Below are 25,470 nucleotides of genomic sequence, written 5' to 3'. Positions count from 1 at the left end.
AGGTCATGATCCTGGGGTTCTGGGATAGAGCCCTGCATTGGGCTCCCTGCTTAGTGAGGAGCCTGCTTTTCCCTCTCCCTCTGCCACTCCCCCCTCCACCGCTTTTGATCTCTCTCTTTCTCTCTTTCTCAAATAAATAAATTAATAAATAAAATCTTTGGGGAGCCCGGGTGGCTCAGCGGTTTAGCCCCGCCTTCGGTCCAGGGCGTGGTCCTGGAGACGCGGAATCGAGTCCCGCGTCGAGCTTCCTGCATGGAGCCTGCTTCTCCGTCTGCCTGTGTCTCTGCCTCTCTCTCTCTCTCTCTCTGTGTGTGTGTGTCTCTATGAATAAATGAATAAAATCTTTAAAAAAATAAAATCTTTTTTAAAAAGTCCTTGTCAAACCGTGCAAATGTATTCTAAGAACCAAAACTGTACCTCCGGCCCTAACCTTAGCTCTCCAGGTGGCATATAGTAGTATTGCCACATAATGTGTGCTCAGCCTGACAAGTATGGCTCTTTATAATTATCTTTATAGTGACTGCAAAGTATTTCATAATTTGGACATACCATATGTTATTTAGCCATTTCCTTGTTGATGGGCTTTCTGAGAATATTACTTTGGCTGCACCAATAGACTGAAAATTGTATAAAGTGAGAACCATAATTGCCTTTTTCAAAAACAGTGCCTGCTATTCAACAGTTATTTAATTGAATTGATTTTCCAGATTAACATTGGCATAAGAAAAAATACCCGGGCCAGTTTTATTTATCTTTATTATAGCATAGGCCGATTCCTTGTAAATTTTGTTTACAGTGAATTAGCATAGAAAATCCAGGTAGCTCTGGGTGTAATGATATAATAAATGTTCTAGAAAATGAGACCCTGGATTCTGGAGTAGAGTGATCCTCTGAGATTATTTAATTTCCCTACGTGACATCTCTTCTGTGTTTCAGTGCTATAGCAACTAAGAAATGGGTTAAGCCTTGGAGTAGGAAATTATATGTATCACATTTTTCTGAGAGTGTTTACTTAAGATATCCAAGCTTTCTTAAATGTATTTGACTCTGTATTCTAATTTGTGATTTGGGAACATATGACACCATACCTGAACCTCTAAGGAATGACTGGTTCCAGAGAAGATGCTTTAGTGCAAGAGAGGTGACTTGGAGCCTTTGAAATTTGACTCCACATTCTCTACTTTATGACAAGTTGTCCAGCCAAATCCTAGTAGAATTGTAAAGGAGGCTTCCTTGAGCATTGATTGTCAGGACAGAACCCGTGAGCAGGTGCAGAAAAGGGCAGCAGATGGGTATGGCTCAGAGGAGAGAGGCCAGCAGCTCGGACATTGGCTGGGCCCTGTCAGGTTTACCTTGAAATTTCCATTGTGACGTCATATGGGGTCACACACAGCCTTGAGGGAGAGGAGCTGAGAGGAGCATTGGGTTGAGAGGAGCATTGGGTTGAATAATGGCACTGATTTGGGGGCTGGCCATGCCGCCTCCACCGTATGTCAGCCTTCTACTATTATTTGGTTTCCTTGCATGGGGACTTTGGATACTCTTTTCTGGGAAACAGAGCAGGAAGCAGGTGGCAACCAAGACAGACTCCAAGGTATGTAATGCAACCCTCCCTTGAAATTCACTGCTCCCTGTCTCTGCCCCCGAAGCCATGGCAACTCCCACATCTTGGGCCATGAGAGGAACTGGCTGGGGAAAGAGGGGAGTTGAGATCGTTCCTATGCATGTCTTTTCGATAAGTACAAGTCATGCTCGATCCTGTTCCTTTCAGTTTGTTTCAACAAACCTCGAGCACCTATTATATGTGGTAGCATACTAGACATTGAAGAAAAATAAAACACCATCTCCCACCTTTTAGGAGCTCGAGGTGAACTGGGGGAGATGATCAAATGGGTCTGTATATATAATCCAAGGAAAGAGAACGTGATGAGTTAACAGAAGTATAAATATTGCTGCAGACGTTGGAGGTGGAGTGTTTTGAAGCAGGGAGATCTATAAAATGCCTCTGGAAAGCTCGGGTTTGAATTATGCTTCAGAGGAAGGGTAGGGCTTTGAAGGTGGATAGTGTGGATGGAAGAGAGTAGTGAAGACTTTCCTGTTGTAGGGAATGGATTGAGAAAAAGCATGGGAAGTTGAAGAGTGTTGGATGTGTGTAGAGAGGACACCTATGAGGATGGAGCGTAGAATAGGGAGCCCAATGAGAGAAAATTTTAGAAAATTGGTAGAGATGACATTGTAGAGGGCTTTGAATGCCAGGCTGAATGCTTCTGATAAATATTATTCCCATATGCAATTGAAAGATGACAGAGGGGTGAGAATGGGGAAAATTAACAAGGCAGGAAACCACAAATGTTAGAGAGGATGTGGAGAGAGGGGAACCCTCCTGCACTGTTGGTGGGAATGTGAACTGCTACAGCCACTCTGGAAAACTGTGTGGAGGTTCCTCAAAGAGTTAAAAATAGATCTGCCCTACGACCCAGCAATTGCACTGCTGGGGATTTTCCCCAAAGATACAGATGCAATGAAACGCCGGGACACCTGCACCCCGATGTTTCTAGCAGCAATGTCCACAATAGCCAAACTGTGGAAGGAGCCTCGGTGTCCATCGAAAGATGAATGGATAAAGATGTGGTTTATGTATACAATGGAATATTCCTCAGCCATTAGGAACGACAAACACCCACGATTTGCTTCGACGTGGATGGAACTGGAGAGTATTATGCTGAGTGAAATGAGTCAATCGGAGAAGGACAAACATTATATGGTCTCATTCATTTGGGGACTATAAAAAATAGTGAAAGGGAATAAAGGGGAAAGGAGAAAAAACGAGTGGGAAATATCAGAAAGGGAGACAGAACATGAGAGACTCCTAACTCTTGGAAACGAACTAGGGGTGGTGGAAGGGGAGGTGGGCGGGGGGTGGGGGTGACGGGCACTGAGGGGGGCACTTGATGGGATGAGCACTGGGTGTTATTCTATATGTTGGCAAATTGAACACCAATAAAAAATAAATTTATATAAAAAAAAGGAAAATGGCAGAGGGTGCCTGGGTGGCTCAGTTGGTTAACCCTGTGATTCTTTTATTTTTATTGAAGGTTTTATTTATTTATTCATGAGAGACAGACAGACAGACAGAATAGGCAGAGACACAGGCAGAGGGAGAAGCAGGTCCATGCAGGGAGTCCAATGTGGGACTTGATCCCAGCACTCCATCCCTGCACTGGATCCCCGGACTCTAGGATCACGCCCTGGGCTGAAGGCGGCACTAGACCCCTGAGCACCCCCGGGGCTGCCGGAGAGTCTGCCTTTCTAACAAGTTCCCAGGTTCTGTTACTGCTGTTAGGCTACAGACCACTTTCTTTCTTCAGAACAGAAAATTTTATTTTATTACTTAAAAATTTTAATTCCAGTATAGTTAACATACAGTGTTATATAAGTTTCAGGTTTACAATATAGTAATTCAGCAATTCTGTACATTACTCAGTGCTTGTCAAGATAAGTGTACTCTTAATCCCCTGTTTTTACCCATACCCCACCCACCTCCCCTCTGGTAACTATCAGTTTGTTCTCTGAAGTTAAAGCAAGTTAAAAACAACATGTCAGGGACGCCTTTGTGACTCAGCGGTTGAGCGTCTGCCTTCAGCTCAGGGGGTGATCCGGGGTCCAGGGTAAAGTCCCACCTCAGTCTCCTTGTGGGGGTCTGCTTCTCCCTCTGCCTATGTCTCTGCCCCTGTCTCTCTTTCTCTCTCTTTCTGGGTCTCTCACAAATAAATCAATAAAATCTTTTTAAAAATGCAACTGATTTACTGTATTTTGCAACTTCTCTAAATTCGTTTATTAGCTCTAATTGGGTTTTTGTGTGTGTATTCTTAGGATTTTCTGACAACAAGATTATGTCATCTGTGAATAGACATGGAGATAGTTTAACTTTTTCCTTTCCAATTGAGATGGCTTTTATTTTTCTTACCTAATTGCTCTGGTTGAAGTTTCTAGTCCAATATTAAAGAAAAGTAGTGAAAGTGAGTATCCTTGTCTGTTCCCCCCCTTAAAGGCAAAGCTTTCAGTCTTTCACTGTGAAGAATGATATTAGCAGAGGGTTTTTCATAAATACTATTTACTATATTGAGGACATCCCTTCGAACCCTAGTTTGTTGAGTGTTTCTATTTTTTATAAATCATGAGTGAGTGTTGGATTTTGCCAATGCCTTTTCTCCATCAGTTGACATAATTGTTCAGGTTTTTCCTCTTCATGTTATTTCTTAAAGGTTTTATTTATTCATTCATTCATTCATTCATTCGAGACACACACAGAGAGGCAGAGACATAGGTAGAGGGAGAAGCAGCCTCCTCATGGGGAGCCTGATGGGGGACTCGATTCCAGGACCCTGGGACTACAACCTGAGCCAAAGGCAGACACTCAACCACTGAGCCACCCAGGTGCTGCTCTCTTTGTGTTATTAATGTGGTGTATCACATTGGTTTACTTTCTTAGGTTAAACCACCTTAGTGTTCTTGGGAGATCTTACTTTCAACACTTCTGTCCAACATCGGATTGCTTAGCTAAAACATTTGCTAATATTATGAATGAAATTGTATAGACTGTTTTAATATACTCTCAGAGACTGATGTCCTGAATCAAAAGGAAGAAATAAAAATTATTTTATTTGAAGTGGCAACACATATCACTTCTGTCTTTAAAATGATCTGGGGTGTGCCTGGGTGGCTCAGTTGATTAAGTGTCTGCCTTTGGCTCAGGTCATAATCTTAGGATTCTAGGATGGAATAGGTTCTCCACTCAAGTGGGAACCTGCTTCTCCCTATCCCTCTGTTTGCCACTCCCCCTGCTTGTGCTCTCTTCTCTGTCAAATAAATAAATAAATAAATAAATACATAAATAAATAAAATGACCTGGAACAACTTGGCTTCCACCTATATTTTAGTTTCATCTCTCACTACTTAGCAAAAGTACACCCAACAAATCATGACTTTATAATCTTCTTGGTGATGTTCCCATTGGCTGGAATGCTCTCTCTTTACCTAAAAATCTTCTGGTGATAATTTAAACTCCAGTTCAATTGGCAATTTCTTGAGTAATTTTTTCCTTTTTTCCCAGGCAGTTAACCACTGTCCTCTTTATTCCCTAACCTTTATATTTCTGTTACCACATGATATTGTAACTTAGGCGTTTAGACCTCTGTTTTCCCCAGTAATGGGAGTTCCCAGAATACAGGGATCTCATTTACTTTTGTAGTCCTGGCACCTAACGTAATGCCTAGAAGTTAGTAAGCGCTCATTAGATGATTTATGAATAAGTGAATGGGGTGGTAATTGTTGCTGTGGTTATGGTTACCAACTGGATCAATAATTGTATCTGTAAGACGAAATGTGCTGTTGATAAATTCTCTAACCTAGAACATTTTCTGGTTTTATTTTTTTCCTTTTTGTGCCCCTCTAGACTTCAAGGCAGCATAAATTGAAAAAGATCCAGAAATTCACAGGTCAGAGAGATCTTATACTTTATTCTTTAGCTCAAGGCTAATGACAAATCAACAGTGGGTCTGCTTTTAGACTGTAGACTTTAATAACAGGTAGAGGGAGGGAGGTTGAAAAAGATTGTATAAGTGAAAGAAATGTGCCTATTCTTCCTAACATCTGCAAAGATGCTGAATTCTTTCTGGTAACTTCCAAAGAGATGTAAACTGATTTATAGTTCTTTCTATGCTTCTGTTCCTCATGCTTTCTTTCCTAATTTCCTTTTATGCAAAACTCAAAGTATCAGGAAAGAAATTTGATGAGATCTTTAGTGGGGGAAGTTTCGATACATTTTTCCCCTGCCATAGACGCTGAATAGACTCCTTTGAAGGAAAAAATATGTATTACAGATTTATTTCCCTTACTCCAACTCCCTACTACCGTGATTGTTCCAGCTGTTTCCAATGACTTACATCCACTACATGGTAAAGGTGGCATAGTATATTTTAAAATATAAAAACTTAGACCGACATTACGTCTGAGCTCTATCACTACTTAACTTTATGATTCTGGACATGATTTCACCCTCGATCTCTTCTTTGTAAAACAAGTGGCTTGAACTAGGTGGTATCAATAATTATGATTCTAACAGATTCTTTACCTCTGCTCCCAGCTTCCCAGTGGGAAGAAAATCTCAGAATGGGTTGCTCTGAAGCTAACCTGACAAAGTGAGTAAAATTGATCGTCACTATTTATTCTTTCTTTCTTCAGCCTACCCTACTGATAAACCCTGTAAAGTTAGGAGAAAGATACCTAGTACTGTTTTACTTTTCTGACTGTGATAGTAGTTTCCTTTCTAACTTAAGCCACTCTTCTTATTGGTTTCCTTATTAGTACTTTTAATATCACTTCAATTACACTGACACACTCTGTTGTATCCAGCTTTTCAAGACTCCCTGTGGGATGGGCCCAGGAATATATACTCTGGTCAATGAACAGAAGTCTTCAACAGATCTTCAAACATCTGGAATGCACAAGGTCAGGGAAGGTAGTTTCTGGGTGGGGGTTGAAAGTGATGGAAGTTTTTGGTATTTTTTTTTTTTAGGTAAACTCTACCCCCAATGTGGGGCTCAAACTCACAGTCCCGAGATCAAAAATTCCATGCTATACTGACTGAGGCAGCCAGGTACCCCCAAGCTGGTAGAACTTTTAAGAGAGAGGAAGGAAGGGACTGAAGGGAAGAAGGGTTATAGAGAGGGAAGGAGGGGAGGGAAAGAGAGAGGGAAAAGCGAGATTGTTAGTTGGTTGGTTGGTTAGTTTTGATAGTGGGGATAAATTCTGAGTTCAAAGGTTTAAGAACAACTGGTTTATGAATCATTTCTGATTGCAGTGGAGACAATGGCCTCCCTTTCCTCCTGGTAGAGGAATTCTTTCTATAAGTAATTGAAGTTGGGGAAAGCAACCTCTTTTGTTGTTGTACTCCCTCAGGTCAAAATATTTTACATTTGAAATGGCCATTATCTTTCCCTTTTCCTACTTTTCCTACCTTCTCCTGCTTCAAAGCAAATGGAATTTTTCTTTATTTCTTAGATCAAGTCTTATGCACTCGTGTTTGCAAGAATCTTCGGATATGATTTCTTCCTCCACCTCCTCTGTGTTTGTGTCTCAGGAGCCTGTTCTACCCTGTTGTGGCTGTAAGAAGGCAAAACATTCTACTGATCACAGCATCTCCTCTGGATCATTATGCAACAGCTCCAGCCTGTCACACCCTTCTGTCATTTCTGAAGGAACAACCTGTCAACTCCAGAGCCTTAGTTTACCTACTTTACCCAAAAACCAGTCTTCTGTGCTCAGGAACCAAGGCACATCCCTGCCCCCTTTTCAACTCTCACAGCTTGGGAAATCAAATCTTTTGGAGGATTTGGCAGCTCTTTCACCATTAAGGTCTCAAAGCTCTTTTATCAGCTCTGTTTTTGAATCCCCAGATCTCTGTCAACAAGAACAAACAAAGAATGGGAGAGGGAGCAAGAGTCATTTGACATTGGATCATGGGTCAAGTTCTATCTGCAAGGCAAGACCACGATTCTCAGGGCGGGCTCCACTCCAGCTCTCTCCTTTGGCTAGGTGGAAGTTAGAAGGACATATGGCTTGGAAGGTTTGTACTTTGAAGGAACAAACAGTTCCTCTGCCTGTGAAGGAATCATGGGAAATGCTGCATTATTTAACTGAGGCACGAGGAGGAGGAGTCCCTGAACCAGAGAAACCTCAAATGCAGGTATCTATGCCTACCCATCAAAGCACTGAACAAAGTATCAACAATAAATCCCCAAACTGTCCATCATTCCAGCTCCATGTGAATATTGGAGTGGAATCTGGATTGAATAGAACAGAAACAAAAATTTCACAGTCACTTATCCCAGGTAAGCTGTCACAACTGGGGGATGGCCCCCAAATCGTTGAATCCAGGCCCTTAGTTACATCACTGGGCACTCCACCTCCCAAAAGTTTAGGAGTTGACATAGTTCAAGGGGAAACCAATTTCCTGCAGAAGAAGCCAAAACACATCCTAGAGCTTAGTATAGAGCAGAGGGTCATAGGTCTTCCGGAAAAAAGGATGCAGCAGCATGAGACCCAAGTGACTAAAGTGGAGTTGGCCCCAAGGCTATCATATCAAGTTACAGATAGCATAAAGGTAACTCCATTGGCATTACTTCAAGTCATGGATTCAATGGGGATCATCCCAGAATCACATTCACAAGTGACAGAATCTGTGGGTTTGTTCCCGCAGCCACCAGATGAAGTTGGGAAACCAGACGAAACGATGAAAAGAGTGAGTGTAAGCACAAAACCATCATATCAAATCACTGAATCAGTGGAGGTAACATCAAGTACTCAGCATCAAGTTATGAAATCAAAGATGACCTCCAGATCACCAAATCACGTCACAGATAATGTGAAGGTAACTCCTGTAGCATTGCTTCAAGTCATGGATTCTATCGGGATGATTAAAAAATCACATTCACATATCATAGAATCAGAGGGAATAACCCCAAGAACACAGTATCCAGCCATGGAGTCTGGGGATATAAACACATCGTTGGATCATGAAGTCATGCCACCAGGAGAGATAGGTCCACAGGTAGGACATGAAGTTGTGGAAACTGTGGAAATGACTGTAGGGCCACAGTTTAAAGTTGCTGAATCCGTGGACATAACCTCAAGGCCACAAAATCAAGCCATAGAACCATTGAACATTCCTCCAGGACCAGTGTGTCAAAACACAAGATCCCTGGAAATGATCTCCACTCCATTGCATCAAGTTACAGATTACACAAAAGTAACTCCAGTGGCACTATTACAAGCTGTGGATTTCATGGGGATAATTCCATCAGCACAGTCACATGTTATAGAATATGGAGATTCACAGTCTAAAATTGCAAAATTGACCCCAGGAGTGACTCAACCAGATGGTTTGACTTCCGGCTCTCCTACTACTATTGGTTCACCTGGAGTTGTAGAAACTGTGGGTTTACCTCCAAAGCCACCACCTAAAGTCACAGAATCAGTAGGGGTGATTCCAATGCCATCACATCAATCCGTACATTCTCTAAAGGTAACTCCAGTAGCCCTGGGGTCACCCATGGGAATGATCATAGCATCACAATCACAAATTGTGGAAACTCCGGATTTGACCTCAAGGCCAGTATCTCAAGTCAAAGAACCTCTGGAGTTGACCCCTGGGTCATGGATTCAGGTGCTGGACTCTGTGGGGATGACTCCACAACCATATCATCAACGCACAGAAACTATGGCATTAACCCCAGGCCTATCTCATCAAGTCATAGAGTCTTCAAGGATGACCCCGTGGGATCAAATCTTAGAACCTTCAGAGATGAGTCCAAGGCAAAGCCACCAAACTATAGAGACTAGAGGGTTGGCCTCTGATCCCACAGTCACAAATCTAACTGAGTTGACACAGTCACCTCATCAAATAATGGAATCTTTAGGTACAGTCCCGAGGTCACTGGGTCAAAGTACAGCATCTGAGGGAATGAATCAAGAGCCACTGCATCAAGTCACAGATTCTGCAGTATTGACCACTACATCACTACTGCCAGATGTAGAATATTTGGGGGTGAAGCCAATGCCACAGCTTAAGGTTGTGGATTCCATGAAGTTATCCCCAGGATTACAAAATGTAAAACCTATAGACGGAACCTCAGGTTCAATCCCACAAATGGCAAAATATGGACAGTTGATCCCAACTGTGAACTCCATAGAATCGGCCCCAGAACTTCAACTGCAGGTTGTAAACTCTGATGGGTTGGCACCCATTCCACTGCTGGAAAGTGGGAATTCTGTGCAGTTAGCCCCAACGTCTCAGCTTCAAGGTCTGCAATCTATTCGTTTAACTCTAGGAACACAAGAACAAAGTGGAAAATCTGCTGAGTTAGCCCCAGCACCACAGTTACAGAATAGGAAATCAATGCAGTTGACCTCCAGTCCACAGTTGCAAGGTCTGGAATATGTTCATTTGGCCGTGCCACCAGAGTTTCCAGATATAAAAGCTGCGGAGTTGACCCTAAGACCACTACAGGAAGACATGAAATCCATGGAGTTGGCCCCAGAGCCACGGTTACCTGATGAAAGACCAGAGGAGATAGCTCCAGCACTCTTACTTAAAGATGTGAAAATTCCTCGAATGGTAGAATGCAGAAGGTTGATTCCTACAACACAGGTGGAAGGTATGAAATACGAGGAGCCGATTTCAGGGGCACGCATTCGAGCAGTGAAATCTGCAGAGCTCAACCTCAAGCCAAATCGTGAAGCCATAGATCCCGAAGGATTGACTCCATGGCATCAAGCTTTAGAATCTTCAGGAATGATCACAGAGCCAGGATACGAAGGAGCAGAAGCAGAGTTGACCTCTGACACTTGTCACCAGAGGAAAGAATCTATGGAGTTGAAACAATCATCTTTAGGAAGTACTCCAAGGCCATTGAGCCAGACTTTAGAATCTATGCAGATGAACTCAATGCCATTCCAAGGTGCTCTTGAGACAATGCTCCAAAGCGTAAAAGCCTTGGAGACTCGGATGTCTCAACACACAATACAAGAATCTCCAGAGTTGGTACCAGGATCAGAGATTCAAGATCTGACCCCAGAAGTGATGAACCCAGAGTCTCAAGGTATGAAGTCTGTTCATCTGAATCTAGGACCATATTCCGAATTTATGAACTATAAGGAGTTGGCCTCAGAACCACAATTTCAAAGTGTGAAATCTGTGCCATTGACCCCAGGACCACGGCCCCAACGTACAAAACCTGAGACGTTGACTCTAGGGCCACTAATGCATGATAATAAATTTGTGGATTTAACTGTACCACTGGAAGCATCTGGGAGGTTAATTCCTGAAACACATGTTGAATCAAGGAAAGTTACCATGGAACCACACTTAGAAGCAATGAAATCTCTGAGTTCGACTTCTAGATCAAGGCATCAGGACACAGCCTCTGCAGCTTTAGCTTCTGAGATCTGGCCACAAGAGGAGGAATCTGTGAAGTTAATCCCACAGCAAGTCACGGAAACTGCTGGGATGATGCCAAGGCCACATTTTCAAAAGTTTTCAGAGATGACCTTGGGACCAGGCCATCAAGGCACAGAAACTGCGCAGCTGACTTCTGAGGCTTTGCTCCAAATGGCATTAACACAAAAACCAACAGGTCAAGTTATGGAATCTACAGGAATGACTCTAAAGCCACATTGTCAAGTTACCGAGGCTTCAGAGATGCCCGTAAGGTCAGAACATGAAAATACAGAAAATTTTGGGTTGGCATTGCTTCAAGTTGAAAATATCCAGGAGACAATGCCAGTACCACCATATTTAGTACAAGGATCTCCGGAATTGACTTTAGGACCAGGCATGCAATATGAGAAATCAGAGCCACTACTGCAAAATTTGAAATCTGTGATGTCAACCCCTGGAACATCCCCATTAATGGAAGGATCTAAACAATTTATCACAGGAGCAAAACGACATGTTATGGAGTTGACCGCAGAGCCACAGCTCCAGGGAGTAAAGTCTATGCAGCTGAAGCCAGAGACACAATTACAAGATGTGAAATATGTTAATGTAATTCAACAGCTAGCTACTACTGGAGTGGTAGGATCTGAGAAGCTGGTACAAAAACCAGTACTACAAAGTATACTATCAGAAGACTTGACTAAGGGGGCACAGCTTCAAGGTGTGAAATTGACCCCAGGGCCGCATTTACAAAGTGTCAGATTTTCAAAGTTATCCCCAGGGCCACTTCTTCAAGGAGAAAAACCTGTAGATTTAATCTCAGGATCCCCACATCACAGTGTGAAATCTGATGAACTGACCCCAGGTTCACCAATGCAAGAGATGAAATCCTTAGATTTAACCCCAGGGCCAAACCATCAAAGCGTTATGTCTGTACAATTGACTCCAGAATCACAAACTCAGAGTATGAAATTTGTGAAACAAAACTCAAGACCACGCTTGCAAGATGTCAGATTTTCAGATTTGACCTCAGAACCAAAGCATCAAGGTTTCAAACGTGTGCAGTGTGTACCAGGAACACAGCTTCAAGATATACAGTCCGTAGGATTTGAAACAGAATCATCTTTGCAATCAAACCAAGGGCTCTTGAATGAGAATATGAAATCTCTTCTGCCTATTGAAGGATTACAGTTTCACAGCATGGAATCTATGAAATTGACCAAAGAACTACAGTATCAAGGTGTGAAGTCTCAGGAACGGAATCTAGGACCAAGGCAGCAAGAGGTGAAATTTTCTGAATTGACGTATGGGCCAAAGCTTCAAGGTGTCAAATTTGGGGAGCAAACCCCAGGATCAGTGTTTGAAGGTGTGAATTCTGTGGAGATGACCCCAGAATTAGGGCTTCAATATTCTAAATTAGCAAAGACGTCTTCGGGGCTTCAAGATCTAAAACAGGTGGGGCTTAGCTCAGGGCCATGGCTACAAGATATCAAATTTTGTGATCTGACATCAAGAAGTCAACCTTCCAGTGTGAAATCTTCAGAGTTAAACTCAGGGCCACAGCTACAGCATGTGAAATTTTTTGAGTTGACCCCAAAGCCAAAGATGAAAGGAATCAGATTGAAGTCCTGGTTGTCCCCAGGACTTCAAAAGCAAGTGGTCAAGCCTGAGGTATTAGTACCAGAGACATTGTTTCAAGGCATAAAACATTTCGTGGTGGGCCAAATGTCTAACTTGGAAGGTAACGGTCCTTATAAATTCATCTCACAACCACAGAAACCAGATGCAAAATCTATGGAGTTGACTCCTGAGTCACAGTTGCCAAGAGTAAACTATTCTGAGTCGACTAGAAGACCACATTTACAAGCTATAAAATCTTCTGAAATGATCCAAGGGCCACACGTGGGAGGTGTGAAACCAATGGAGCTGACACCAGGCTCAAAACGTCAAGGTTTAAAATCTGAGTTGTTGATCTCAGAGCTGAAAGATGTGAAATCTGTGGCCTTAGCTACAGGACAGTGTCTAAAAGGTATGAAATCTATGTTGTTAACCCCCAGTCCACAGCTGGAAGGTGAGAAATCTATGGAGACAACCACAGTGCAAGGGATAGAACATGTCAAATCTGTGAAAGACACCAAAGATACTAAGCTTCAAGTTGCAACACCTGACTTGGCTCTGCATGCAAGAATTCAAGAATTCAAAGGAGTGGAGATGGTCCCGAGAACACAACCGCAAGATGTGAAAACCGTGGAACTGAACTTTGGGCTAAAGATGCAAGGTGAGAAACCTGTGCCTTTTGCACCAGGACCATTGCTCCAAAAGTCTGAACCGCAAGATGTGAAACCTGAGGAATTGACTTTAGAGCCACAAACGCAAGATAGGAAGGTTGTCGACAGTACCCCATGTGGAAAGCATCAAAGCTTAAAATCTGTAGAGGAAACTCCAGATTCAGAGCTGCAACATGTGAAATCTGTGAAATTGACCCCACGGGTAAAGAAGCAGGAAGTAAAATCTGGGAATGTGACCAGAAGAGCAAAGTTTCAAGGAGTAAACTCTGTAGACTTAGCCCCAAGCCAACAGTTTCAAGGGATGGCACTCATGAATTTCACTTCTGGGCCAGAACAGGATGGCAAGATATCTGTAATCTCATCAAAGCAGCAATGGAAGAATTCAGAGCAATTGAAGAGAAGGCTTAAGGCAGAAGATGGGATGTCTTTGGAGTTAATTCCAGAACTAAAATTTAAAGGCAGAAAATTAGAAGACCTCAATTTTGAGTTAGGATTTGAAGATATAAAATCACTTGATTGGACTCCTGAATCAAATATTCAAGGTTTAAAACCTAAGGAATTCAAACTTGAACCACAGTTGCAAAGCCTAAAATCTCCTAAGTTGACCCCAGGGCCCCAGTTGCACCAAGTAAAACCCTCAGAGTCAGCTTCAGAGCCACAGCTTTGTGTAAAAACTCTTGAGTTACAACAAGAGCCGCTGCTTGAAAGTATGAGATGTAGTCAGTGGATACCGGGACCTAAGTTCCAAGCCGTGAAATCTGTAGACTTAAATCTTGGGTCACATTCTCCAGGTGTTAAATCTGCAGGGTTGAAATCTTCGACACAGTTAAGAGATGTAAAGTCATCTGAATTGACTCCAGGGCCAAAACCTCAAAGTGCAACATATACAGAGTTCAACCTTGGGCCACAGCTGCAGAATGTGAAAACCCCTGAGGTGCTACCAGGACCACAGCTGCAAAAAGGGAAGGCTTTGGCATCCACCTCGGAGCCACAGCTTCAAGATGTAAAAACTACTGAGTTCAAAAAAGAGCCACAGCTTGAAACTGTGAGGCGTATTCAGTGGATACCAGGACCTGATTTCCAAGCCGTGAAATCTGTAGAGTTAAATCTTGGGTCACATTCTCCAGGTGTTAAATCTGCAGGGTTGAAATCCTCGATACAGTTAAGAGATGTGAAGTCATCTGAATTGACTCCAGGGCCAAAACCTCAAAGTGCAACATATACAGAGTTCAACTTTGGGCCACAGCTGCAGAATGTGAAATCCCCTGAGGTGCTACCAGGACCACAGCTGCAAAAAGGGAAGGCTTTGGCATCCACCTCGGAGCCACAGCTTCAAGATGTAAAAACTATTGGGTTCAAAAGAGAGCCACAGCTTGAAACTGTGAGACGTATTCAGTGGATACCAGGACCTGATTTCCAAGCTGTGAAATCTGTAGAGTTAAATCTTGGGTTACAATCTCAAGGTGTCAAGTCTGTAGAGTTGAAAGCTTTGAAACAGTTAAGAGATAGAAGGTCATCTGCGTTGACTCCAAGGCCAAAGCTCCAAGATATACAATCTTCGTCATCACTCCAGGAACATCAGCCTCAAGGTTTCGATTTGAAACCTTGTCTACAGGTTAGAAGTGTGAAATCATGTGACCTGACTTCAAAGTCAAAGTTTTGTGATATAAAATCTATGACATTCAAATCTAGGCTTTGCTTGCATGATAGGAAATCTACTAAATTGACTGCAGGACCAAAGCTTCAAGAAGTGAAATCCTTACAGTCATCCCCAAGAGCACAGCTTCAAGGTGTGAGGTCTCTAGTGCTTGCGCAAGAGCCACAGCTTCCTGACACAAAATCTGGGGTATTAAGCCAAGTGTCACAATTACAAAGTGGTACAACTATAGAGCTGAACTCCCCACGACACTTGAAAAGGATGAAGTCATCTGAGTTGACTCTTCGGACAAAGCTTCAAGGTGTGAAATCTGAGAATTTCAACTCTGGGTCACAGTGGCAAGATCTAAAATCTTCTAAGTTATCACCTGAGACAAAGTCCCAAGATATGACATTTATTGAGTTAAATCCAAGTTCCCAGATGGAAGGCATAACCTTTTCTAAACCGACTGCAGGGACAAAGATTCAAGGTGCCAAATTTACAGATTTGTTTGGGTCATCGTTACAAGGTGTGAATGCTGCTGAGGGGACCTCACAGTCAAAGCTTCAAAGTGTAAAACATAAAGAAAGCGACCCCAGTCCCCAGACGCAAGTTGTGAAATCCTCGGACCTGAACCTTGGATCAGAGCTTCAAAATATGAAACTGGCGTCCAGCCCTGAGCCACAGTTTCAAGGAGAGAAATGTTCTAAGTTAATCTCAGAAACAGAGTGTCAAGATGTGGAATCTGTGAAGTTCAAACCTGGGCCACAGTTGAGGGGTATGAAATCTTCCGAACTGATATCAGGGACAAAGCTTCAAAAGGTGCAATCAGTGGATTTCAAGTCAGCCCCACAGTTACAAGATATGAAACCTTCTAGGTTGATCATGGGCATAAAGCTTCAAGACATTAAATCTACGAATTTCAAGTCTGGACCACACTTGCAGGATGTGAAGTCTTCTCAAGTGATCCCAAGGGAAAAGCTTCAAGGTATGAAATCTGTAGAACTGAAACCTAATCCAAAGTTACAAGGTGAGAAATCTTCTGATTTGACCCTGGGGAGGAAGTTTCCAGCTGTGAAATCAGGCCCACAGTTACAAGATGTGAAATGCTCTGAGTTGATCATGGGTATAAAGCTTCAAGATACAAAATCTACGGGGTTCAGTTCTAGATCACACTTTCAAGGTATGAAGTCTTCTAAAGTGATCCCAGGGTCAAAGCTTCAAGAAGTGAAATCCTCTGAGTTCAACCATGGTCCAAAGCTACAAGGTGGGAAATCTAATTTAACCCAGAAGAGGAAGTTTCAAGGTATGAAACCGGTGGAGTTCAACCCTGGACCACAGAGACAAGGTGAGAAATCTGATTGGATACCTGAGTGCAGGCTTCGAGATTTGAAATCTGTTGAGTTAAAACCTGTTCCACAGTTACAAGGTGTAACCTCTTCTGAGTTGGCACCAGAAACAAAGCTTCAAAGTGGAGAATCTGTGGAGTTCCTTGCCAGACCCATGCAGCAAGATATGAAATCTCTTGAATTGACTCTAGGTGCAAAGGTCAAAGATGTGAAATCTTTGGGGTTTGGGTCAGCCCCAGAGTTACAAAACAGGAAACTGCATATGTTGACACCAGGGGCACACCTTCAAGGTGTGAAATCTATGAAATTCAACCCCGGGGCAAAGTTGCAAGGTGCAAAATCTCCTGAGTCCATAAACCTTCGAATAATGAAAACGACAGAAGTCAAACATGACCCAGAATTTCAGGTTGCAAACCCCTCTGAGTTAGCCTTGAAATCAAAGACTTGCAGTGTGATATCTTCCGAGTTCAAAGCTGGGAAACAGTGGCAAGAAGAGAAATCTTGTAAGTTGAAACCATGGCCAGAGCTTCAAAGTATGAAATTTATGGTATACAATCCTGGACCACATCTGCAACATATAAAATCTTCAGAATTATGCAAAGAGACAAAGCTTCACGATGTGAAAGCTATGGAATTCAATCCCGAGCAGCAGTTGCAAGATGTGAAATCTCCCGAGTTAGGCAAGGGAACAGGTATGCTTCAAGGTATGCAGTCTTTTGAGCTCAATCCTGGGCCACAGCTACAAGAGATAAAATCTGAGTTGTGCACAGATGTGAAGCTTCCATATGAGCAATTTCTGGAATTCAAGCATGAGCCTAAATTACAAGGTGGGAAATCCTCTGAATTGAATCCAGGGCCACAGCTTCAGTGTACAAATCTTGTGGCATTCAGCACTGGGCCACAATTGAAAGGTGTAAAATCTGAGTTGAACCCTCAGCCGGGGCTTCAAGGTATAAAATCTCAGGTGTTCTGCCTTGGGCCACATGTGCAAGGTGTGAATTCTTCTGCATTTATTTCAAACCCAAAACTGCAGTGCGTAAATTCTTTTGGATGCAACCCTGAGCCACCTTTGCAAGGTATAAACCCTTCTGAATTAACTTTAGTTTCAAAACTTCAAGGTATGAAGTCTTCTGAAGTGAGTTCAGGGACAGAGATTGCAAGTGAGACATCTATGGTGTTCAACCCTGACCGGCATTTGCAAGATATGAAATCTGAATTGATTCCAGGGTCGAAGTTTCTAGGTGTTGCACCTATGGAATGCAACCCTGGGCCACAGATGAAGTGTGTAAATTCTTCTGAGTTGAATGCAGAGCCAAAATTACAATGTGTAAATTCTATGGGGTGCAAACGTGGGCCACTTTTGGAAGGCGTACAGTCTTTTGGGTTGACTTCAGGGACAAAATGTCAAGGTATGGGATCTGAGGTGAATCCAGGGACTAAGAAGCAAAGTGAGACATCTGTGGTGTTCAACTTGGAATCACATTTGCAATGTTTGAAATCTGAATTGATTCCAGGGTCAAAGTTTCTAGGTGTAGCACCTATGGAATGCAACCCTGGGCCACAGGTGAAGTGTGTAAATTCTTCTGAGTTGAATCCAGAGTCAAAATTACCATGTGTAAATTCTACGGGGTGCAAACTTGGGCCGCCTTTGCAAGGTATACAATCTTTTGAGTTGACTTCAGGGATTAAATGTCAAGGTATGGGACCTTTTGATTTGAATCTGGGAACAGAAGTTCTAGGTGTAAAATCTGTTATGTTCAACCCTATGCAACATTTACAAAATGTGAAATGTGAATTGACTCCAGGGACACAGTTTCAAGGTATAACATCACGGGAGTTCAACTGGGGCCCACAGCTGCAAAGCATGAATTCTTCTGATTTGAAACCAGGGTTAGAACTTCAATGCATAAATTCCATAAAGTTTAATCCAGGGCCACAGGTGCACGGCACAAAGCCCTCTGAAACTAACCCTACATCAGAATATCAAGGTACAAAATCTGTTCTGTTCAATGCTGGAGCATATTGGCAAGGTGTAAAATCTTCTGAGTTAATTCCAGGGACAAAGTTTCCAGAAATCCAGTTTTTGGAGAATCACTGTGGGTCACAGCCACAAGTTGTACAGTCGGTGTTCACTTTAGGCTCTCCGTTAAATGGTATGAAATCTGTGTTATTTTTACCAGAGCCACTGCTGAACGATGTAAAGTCGGTGGAGATGAACAAAGAGCCACTGCTTTGTGGTGCAAATTCTGTGAAACTGATTTCAGGCTCCGAGCTGCAAGACTTGAAATGTGAGATGTTTGCACTAGAGCCATGTTTTAAAAAAATGAAATATGTGGAGTTAAATCCAGGGCCACATCCTCAAGGTATGAATTCTGAGGAGTTGCCCTCACACCTTAGACAACATAGTGTGAGATCTGTGGTGTTTGCACCAAAGCTGTGTTTTCAAGATGTGAAATCTCTGGAGTTGAAACCAGGACCGCAAACTCAAAATGTGAATTCTAAGGATTTGAGTTCTTGCCTCTGGCAGAAATCTGTGATGTTTGAATCAGAGCCACGTTCTCAAGATGTGAAATCTTTGAAATCAAACCTATTGCCACATTGTCAAAGTGCTAATTCTTTAGGGTTGTCAACGTGCCTCAAGTCACCACATGCTAACTCTGAGGCCTTTGCACCAGAGCCATGTTTTCAAGATATGAACTCGGTAGAATTGACACCAGGGTTCCAACAGCAAGGTACGAATTGTCGAGAGCTGACTTCAGGATGGCAAGGTATGAAATCGGTGGTGTTGGCACCAGAGGCAACTAAAAAGTTTGCACCAGGACCATTGTTGACTAGCGTTAAATTTTCGGATTGGTCTCCGGAATCACAGCAACGAGGTGAGAAATCTTTGGAGTTTACTCCAGATCCAAAGTTGCAAAGTATAAAACATGTGAAATTGTCCTCAGCCTCTCTACAGCAAGATACAAAATCTGTAGAGTTAGCACCGGGGGCACTGCTTCAAGGAACAAAAGCTGAGATGCTAAATCGGAAAAGAAGCTATCAAATCACAGACTCTGAGATAATCCCTAGGCCAGGGCATCAGTTTGTAGAATGTGCAGAGATGATCCCGACACCAAAGCATCAAGTCCCTAAATCTATGAATTTGATTTCAATACCAGTTTATCACATCACAGAAAGGTTGGCACATCAAGGCAATGAAACCACAGAAAAATCTGTGGAGTTGACCCCAAAGCCAACAAGTAAAGCCATGGATTCTTCAAGAGTGCCTCTAAGGCTAGATCTTCAAGTACCAGAATCTGTTGATCTGACTCCAGTGCTAAGGAATCAAGGTTCTAAATCCTCGAAATTAACCCTAAAGAAAAGCTACCAAATCCCAGAAACTCTAGAGTTGCTCTCTGAGTCACGGCCTCAACTTAGAGATTTGAGAGAGTTACGTACAAGGCCACTGCAGCAAGCTGTAGGATCTGAAGAGATTACACTAGAGCCCAGGCATCACACTACAGAAACTGTGGGATTGACCCCCAAGGCAAGGCAAAAAGGGAAGGAATTCCTCAGAGTGACCCCAAAGCCAGTAAGCGAAACCACTGGATATTCAGAGAGATGTCCTAGGCCCTATCCTCAAGCACTAGAATTTGTGGAGGTGATCTCTGAGAAAAGACTGCGAAGAGGAGAATCTGAGGCACTGATTACAAAGTCATTGCATCATGTTCCAGAATCTCCAGAAATGACATCAGGGCTAGGATATCAAGTTCCTGAATCTGTGGGTTTAACCTCTAGGCAGTGGCTTCAAAGGAGACAATCTTTAGCGTTGCTCCAAAAGCAAACAGGTCAAGCTGTAGGACACACAGAGTCTGTAGAGCTCACATCTGAGACATGGCAGCCAGGGGATGGATCAGTGGGGCTACCACAGTCACAGAATCAAAGTATAAAATATTCACAGAGAGCTCCAGGAGTACGGGCTCAAATTACAGAAGTTATGAGGATTAGTCCAAAGCCACTAGATCAAGTCCCAGGATCCACAAAGACACAGCTTCAAGCTGCGCTCTCAATAGGAATAACCCCGGGAGCCCCCCAAAAAGTTACTGAGTATGTGAAAGTGACTCCTGGGCCACCACTTCAGGTTGTGAAGTCTGTAGCATTAACCCCAGGGCCAGCCTTTCAAATGATAGACTATGTTCAGCTGACCCCAAAACTGCAAGATGTGAGACCCTCTGAGTTTACCTCAGAGCTGTGGTTGCAAAGTGTAAAATCTAAAGAATTAACCACAGAGCCAACACACCAAATTTTGGACATAATGAAGTTGACAGGCTTTCAGATTGTAAAGACTGTGTTAATCCCATGGCCACCACTTCAAATTGTAAAATCTGAGGAGTTAGCACCAGGGCCAATTCCTCAGGTTGTAGAACCAATAGGAGTAGCATTAGGATCAGCGATAGAAGTAATAGATTGCTTCAATCTTCAAGAAATGGTAGAACCCGTGGAATTAACTCCAAGGCCAAATACCCATGTGAAATCTGCAGAATTACTCTCACAGCCAGCATGTCCCTTTGAGGAGCCTGCAGTGTTCACTCATGAACAAGGGCTTCAGGCTGTGAAAGCAATAGGGATAAAAATAAGGCCTCCTCAAATGATGGAATCTGAGGATTTGAATCTACGACAGGTATATCAGAATAGGGAATGTGAGGATTTTACATCAAGAGAGGAGTTACAAATAGGGAACTATTTCTCTAGATTTCTCCATAACTCTTCCAACTCCCTCATCACAAGTTCTGGTGAAACAGAATTCGGAAGCCTTTGTGATTTTGAGGTGCCAGAAGTATCAAGGGCCTTGGATATAAGAAACATTGGGACAGATATTTTTCAGCCTGAAGAGTCCTTTATAGACCCTACTATGATACAATCTTCAACTCTTCCCTTTTCCCTTCACAATCAACTCTCTGATAAGATAGCTAACATTGTAGAAACTCCACATTTTGAGATCTCAGGAGTGGGTGTCATATCTAAGACGACTGACAAGAAGCAGGTGGAAGAGCTAGGGAACCCACTCCAGGGCCTATCCCAACATCCACCACAAAGCTGGAGATCACCACCTAGGACATTCCACTCAGGCTCAAGAATTCAAAGAGGCCTTACCAGCTCTGTCCTGGGCAGACAACAGAACGTCTGGGAGAATCACTCCTGGAGACAGCGACTACCTCGAAAATATCTCTCCAATATGCTAATGTTGGGGGATGTCTTGGGAACCACGATGGAAAGGAAGCTTTGTTCTCCAACATCTTTAATGGAAAGAGCCACTAGAGATATCCGTCAATCTATCCAGAATTTATTTGGGGTTCCAGCTGAACTGATGAAGCCTTCCCAGAGTCTGCTAGAGAAAGGTCGAGGTGTTATTCCTCAGCCTTCAGTGGCCAGAAACTACATTCAGAGGCACACTTCATGTCGTGGTCACGAGCAAAGAACAGCCTTAAGAATATGGACACGTAGCTCCATGTCCTCCATAATACAGCAATATTCTGGGACTAGAGTGAGATTAAAGAAAAGTTCAAAGCTCACTGATATATCCCAGGACATCTTTCAGCACATACCATTCAGCACATCAGAGGGCCAGCCTCCTGCCCCAGTACAGCTAGAGTCTTCCTTCAATATAGTTTTCACCAGGAAAGATTCTGTTCCAGTGGAAGAGAGTGAGAACTCTTTGAGTTTTGAGTCCCAACACAGTCTCAAGCCAAGTTATCTTCCCCACCAGGCCAAGACTGACTTCTCAGAACAGTTCCAGTTGCTACAAGATCTGCAGCTAAAAATAGCAGCAAAACTGTTAAGGAGTCAAATACCCCCAAATGTACCTCCGCCTCTAACTTCAGGTCTGGTTTTAAAATACCCTATCTGCTTACAGTGTGGCCGATGTGCAGGATTTAATTGCTGTCATAAATTACAGGGCACTTTCGGACCTTACCTTCTTATCTATCCACAGCTCCACCTTGTACGCACTCCTGAGGGCCACGGAGAGATTAGGTTGCAACTTGGCTTTAGGTTGCAAACTGGGAAAAGACCCCAAGTCCCAAAGTACCACAGAAGAGACAGACCCATCACACCACGAAGTCCTATATCACCATCGCTAAGGTCAGCGAAAGTCTATACTCGAGCTTCCAAGAGTCCTACTTCTACGATATATTTCCAGTCTGGATCTTCCCAGTCTCCTTCTCCTGTACGAGTCCACATCAGGCGAAGGCAGTATAGAGGCCCTGACCTAGTAGGAAAGACAGAAATTAGAAAGCCGGGGCTCTATGAATTTAGTCAGGTTCACTCTCTACCAGAGAGTGTCTCTGAAAGCAATCAGAATGTAAAATGGGCTAAAAGGAAAACCAAAAAGACCCATAATCCAAAATACCCATACCCAATGAAAAGAATCACCAAGGGAAGCAGAACACAAAACACAAAACTCTACACAAACGGTAGAAGCATAATACAGAGTCCTTCTAGGGAATTACCAGCCCAGGTAAGAAGCAAGAGGACTGGAACATCTCAAACTACCTCTGCGTCTTTAAGAAGACAATCTAAGAAATCCTCCCAACCCAAATTCATTCAACTGCTTTTTCAAGGCCTAAAGCAAGCATTGCAGACAGCACACAGAATTATGACTTCTGCTGGGCAGAAGCCCGTGGACAGGCCACGGCCAGACCATTCGTGGTCAAGCAAAAACCAGCATCTAAAACAAAGAGCCAGAAATGATTACCTATCAAGAGATATCAAAAGAGACAGGATGTCAGTTGTTAAGGTAAAGCCAGTAGACATAACCACTAAGCAGAACATGTTATGGGAAGAAAGAGAGCAATTCAGATCAGCTCAACCACCAGAAAGAGATAGCTCTTTCCAACTCAGACGTACCCAACTGCCTAAGCCCATAGTTTCCCAAGGAAGTGCCGCTTTCAAAACCAGTTCACTTGGACAGCCTATGGGTATTGTTCAAAATGACTCTAGCAGCAAAGGTAAGAAAAAGCTCTACAGAAGTGAAATCTCTAGCCAGGAGTCCAAGAACTCCAAAACAGGAACCGGAGTTCAAGTCGGAGGGAGAAATCTACATGGTTCACCTCACAGAACCTCACACAGCCACCTTAAAGAGAAACTCGCACCCAAGAAGCAAAACCACAGCTTCTTAAGGGAGAGAACCCCATATAATTCCTCTGTAAGGAGCCATCGCAGTCCCTCTGAGAGGAGATGTCGCAGTCCCTCTGAGAGGAGCCATCGAAGTACTTCTCAGAAGAGCCATCACATTCCCTCTGAGAGGAGCCATCACAGTCTGTCTGAAAAAAGCCATCACAGTCTCTCTGAGAGGAGCCATCAAAGTGCCTCTGAGAGGAGTCATCGCAGTCTTCCTCAAAAGAGTCATCACAGTCCCTGTGAGAGGAGCCATCACAGTCTTTCTGAAAAAAGCCATCACAGTCCCTCTGATAGGAGCCCTCGTAGTCTCTCTGGAAGGAGCTATCACGGTGCCTCTGAGAGGAGCCATCGTGGTCCTTCGCAAAAGAGCCATCACAGTGCCTCTGAGAGGAGGCATCACGGTCCTTCTCAAAAGAGTCATCACAGTCCCCCTGAGAGGAGCCATCGAAGTCCTCAAAAGAGTCATCACAGTCCCTCTGAGAGGAGCCTTCGAAGTCCTCAAAAGAGTCATCACAGTCCCTCTGAGAGGAGCCTTCGAAGTCCTCAAAAGAGTCATCACAGTCCCTCCGAGAGGAGCCATCGCAGTCCTTCTCAGAAGAGCCATCACCGTCCCTCTCAGTGGAGCCATCGCAGTCCTTATCAGAAGAGCCATCACAGTCCCTCTGAGAGGAGCCATCGCAGTCCTTCTCAGAAGAGCCATCACCGTCCCTCTCAGTGGAGCCATCGCAGTCCTTCTCAGAAGAGCCATCACAGTCCCTCTGAGAGGAGCTATCACAGTCTCTCTGTAAAGAGCCATCGGAGCCCTTCTGAGAGGAGATGTCGCAGTCCCTCTGAGAGGAAATGTCGCAGTCCCTCTGAGAGGAGATGTCGCAGTCCCTCTGAGAGGAGCCATCGAAGTTTAGGATTAATCTGAGATTTTGTGAGCAATCAAGTACCCTCATTTGACAAGTATTGTAAAACAATCGTTTTTGTTGAAACTTTGAAAAATAAAAGAGACCTAGGGGGAGTGATTTCTTAACCATGTTGATTAATTCCCAAGATGTTAATCATGCTGATCATATGAAGTATTGTGTTTTTTTGGTTGTTGTTATTATTGTTTTTAATGTGCTTATGCTTATTCATGAGAAGGGATATGGGTATATTTGAGTCTTACACTGACAGTGATGAAATTCCTATGGTGACAGTTTACTAAGAGGAGTCAGAGGGGACTTGACTCTTATTGGCCTCCTGATACTAGCAAGTCTTCCAAGTAGAGATTTCTCCCATTGTTTTGGATGGTGGGTTTTGGTCCTAGAGTACTGCTAATTCCTGTTAAAATTTTTTTATACTTTTATTGAGGTATCATTGAAGTACAATAGAATGCATCTTTACAGTATACATACTTAAAGCATACAGTATGATCAGCTCTTTTTTTTTACATTTTTAAAATTTAAATCAAATTTTCAATATAGATTATAACATCCAGTGCTCATCCTATCAAGTGCCCTCCTCATTGCCCGTCCCCCAGTTACCCTATCCCGCTCCCACCAACCTCCCCTTCCCAAATCCTTGGTTTATTTCCCAGTTAGGAGTCTCATGGTTTGTCTTCCTAATTTTTCTCACTCAATTCCCCTCCCCTTTCCCTTATAATCCTTTTCACTATTTCTTATATTCCATGTATGAGTGAAACCATACTGATTAGCTTTGACATGTGTAAATAACCATAACAGTGTCACTACAGTCACTATCCCTCCCCCAAGTTTTTTTGGGTTCCTTTGTCATCCATTCTTTTCCCTACTCCTGTTCCCAGACAGCACTGCCCTTTCTTTCTGTCACCATACAGTGGTTTGCATGTTCTAGGATTTTATATAATGAAATCAGGTAGTATGTTCTATTTTTGCATGATTTTTTTCATTCAAAATAGTGGTTTTGAATGAGAACTAATTTTTATTGCTGAATAGAATTTCATTATACAAATACCATAATTTGTTTAGCCATCTTCCTTGAGACATTTGGGTTCTTTGCCTTCTGGGAGTATTAAAATAAAGCTGTTCCGAACATCCA

At 43.1% G+C, this 25,470-nt stretch overlaps 1 protein-coding gene and 1 long non-coding RNA gene across 4 annotated transcripts in view; one reads left to right on the top strand and one right to left on the bottom strand.

Annotated features, from left to right (window-relative positions):
* Positions 1-1,852, bottom strand: part of LOC140601931 (uncharacterized) — a 14,201-nt gene extending 12,349 nt beyond the window's left edge. Inside the window, exon 1 of one of the 2 annotated variants that reach the window (XR_012005005.1) lies at positions 1,089-1,852. This is a non-coding gene — a long non-coding RNA (uncharacterized lncRNA). The remainder of the gene's footprint in view (positions 1-1,088) is intronic. The other variant, XR_012005004.1, reaches the window with a different exon arrangement.
* LOC140601912 (uncharacterized) lies at positions 1,115-25,470 on the top strand. 2 transcript variants are annotated; one of them, XM_072771356.1, is made up of 5 exons: positions 1,115-1,594; positions 5,456-5,534; positions 6,146-6,200; positions 6,415-6,510; positions 7,063-25,470. In XM_072771356.1, the coding sequence occupies exons 1-5, from the start codon at positions 1,451-1,453 to the stop codon at positions 24,338-24,340; spliced, it is 17,652 nt and encodes a 5,883-aa protein (XP_072627457.1). In that variant the 5' UTR covers positions 1,115-1,450; the 3' UTR covers positions 24,341-25,470. The 2 variants fall into 2 exon arrangements, with proteins under 2 accessions (XP_072627457.1, XP_072627455.1); XM_072771354.1 differs by having other exon boundaries at positions 1,116-1,594; positions 5,456-5,498.

Source organism: Canis lupus, chromosome 12 (assembly GCF_048164855.1).
Source record: "Canis lupus baileyi chromosome 12, mCanLup2.hap1, whole genome shotgun sequence".
NCBI classification, from domain to species: domain Eukaryota; kingdom Metazoa; phylum Chordata; class Mammalia; order Carnivora; family Canidae; genus Canis; species Canis lupus.
This window is presented reverse-complemented; position numbering and strand designations above follow the sequence as displayed.

Bases quoted from the DNA above. Each gene is read 5' to 3' on its own strand.
- LOC140601912 (XM_072771356.1), top strand. From the start codon at position 1,451: ATGGCACTGATTTGGGGGCTGGCCATGCCGCCTCCACCGTATGTCAGC. The intron at 1,595-5,455 runs GTATGTAATGCA...GTGCCCCTCTAG, and splicing joins CAACCAAGACAGACTCCAAG to ACTTCAAGGCAGCATAAATT. The intron at 6,201-6,414 runs GTGAGTAAAATT...TGTTGTATCCAG, and splicing joins TCTGAAGCTAACCTGACAAA to CTTTTCAAGACTCCCTGTGG.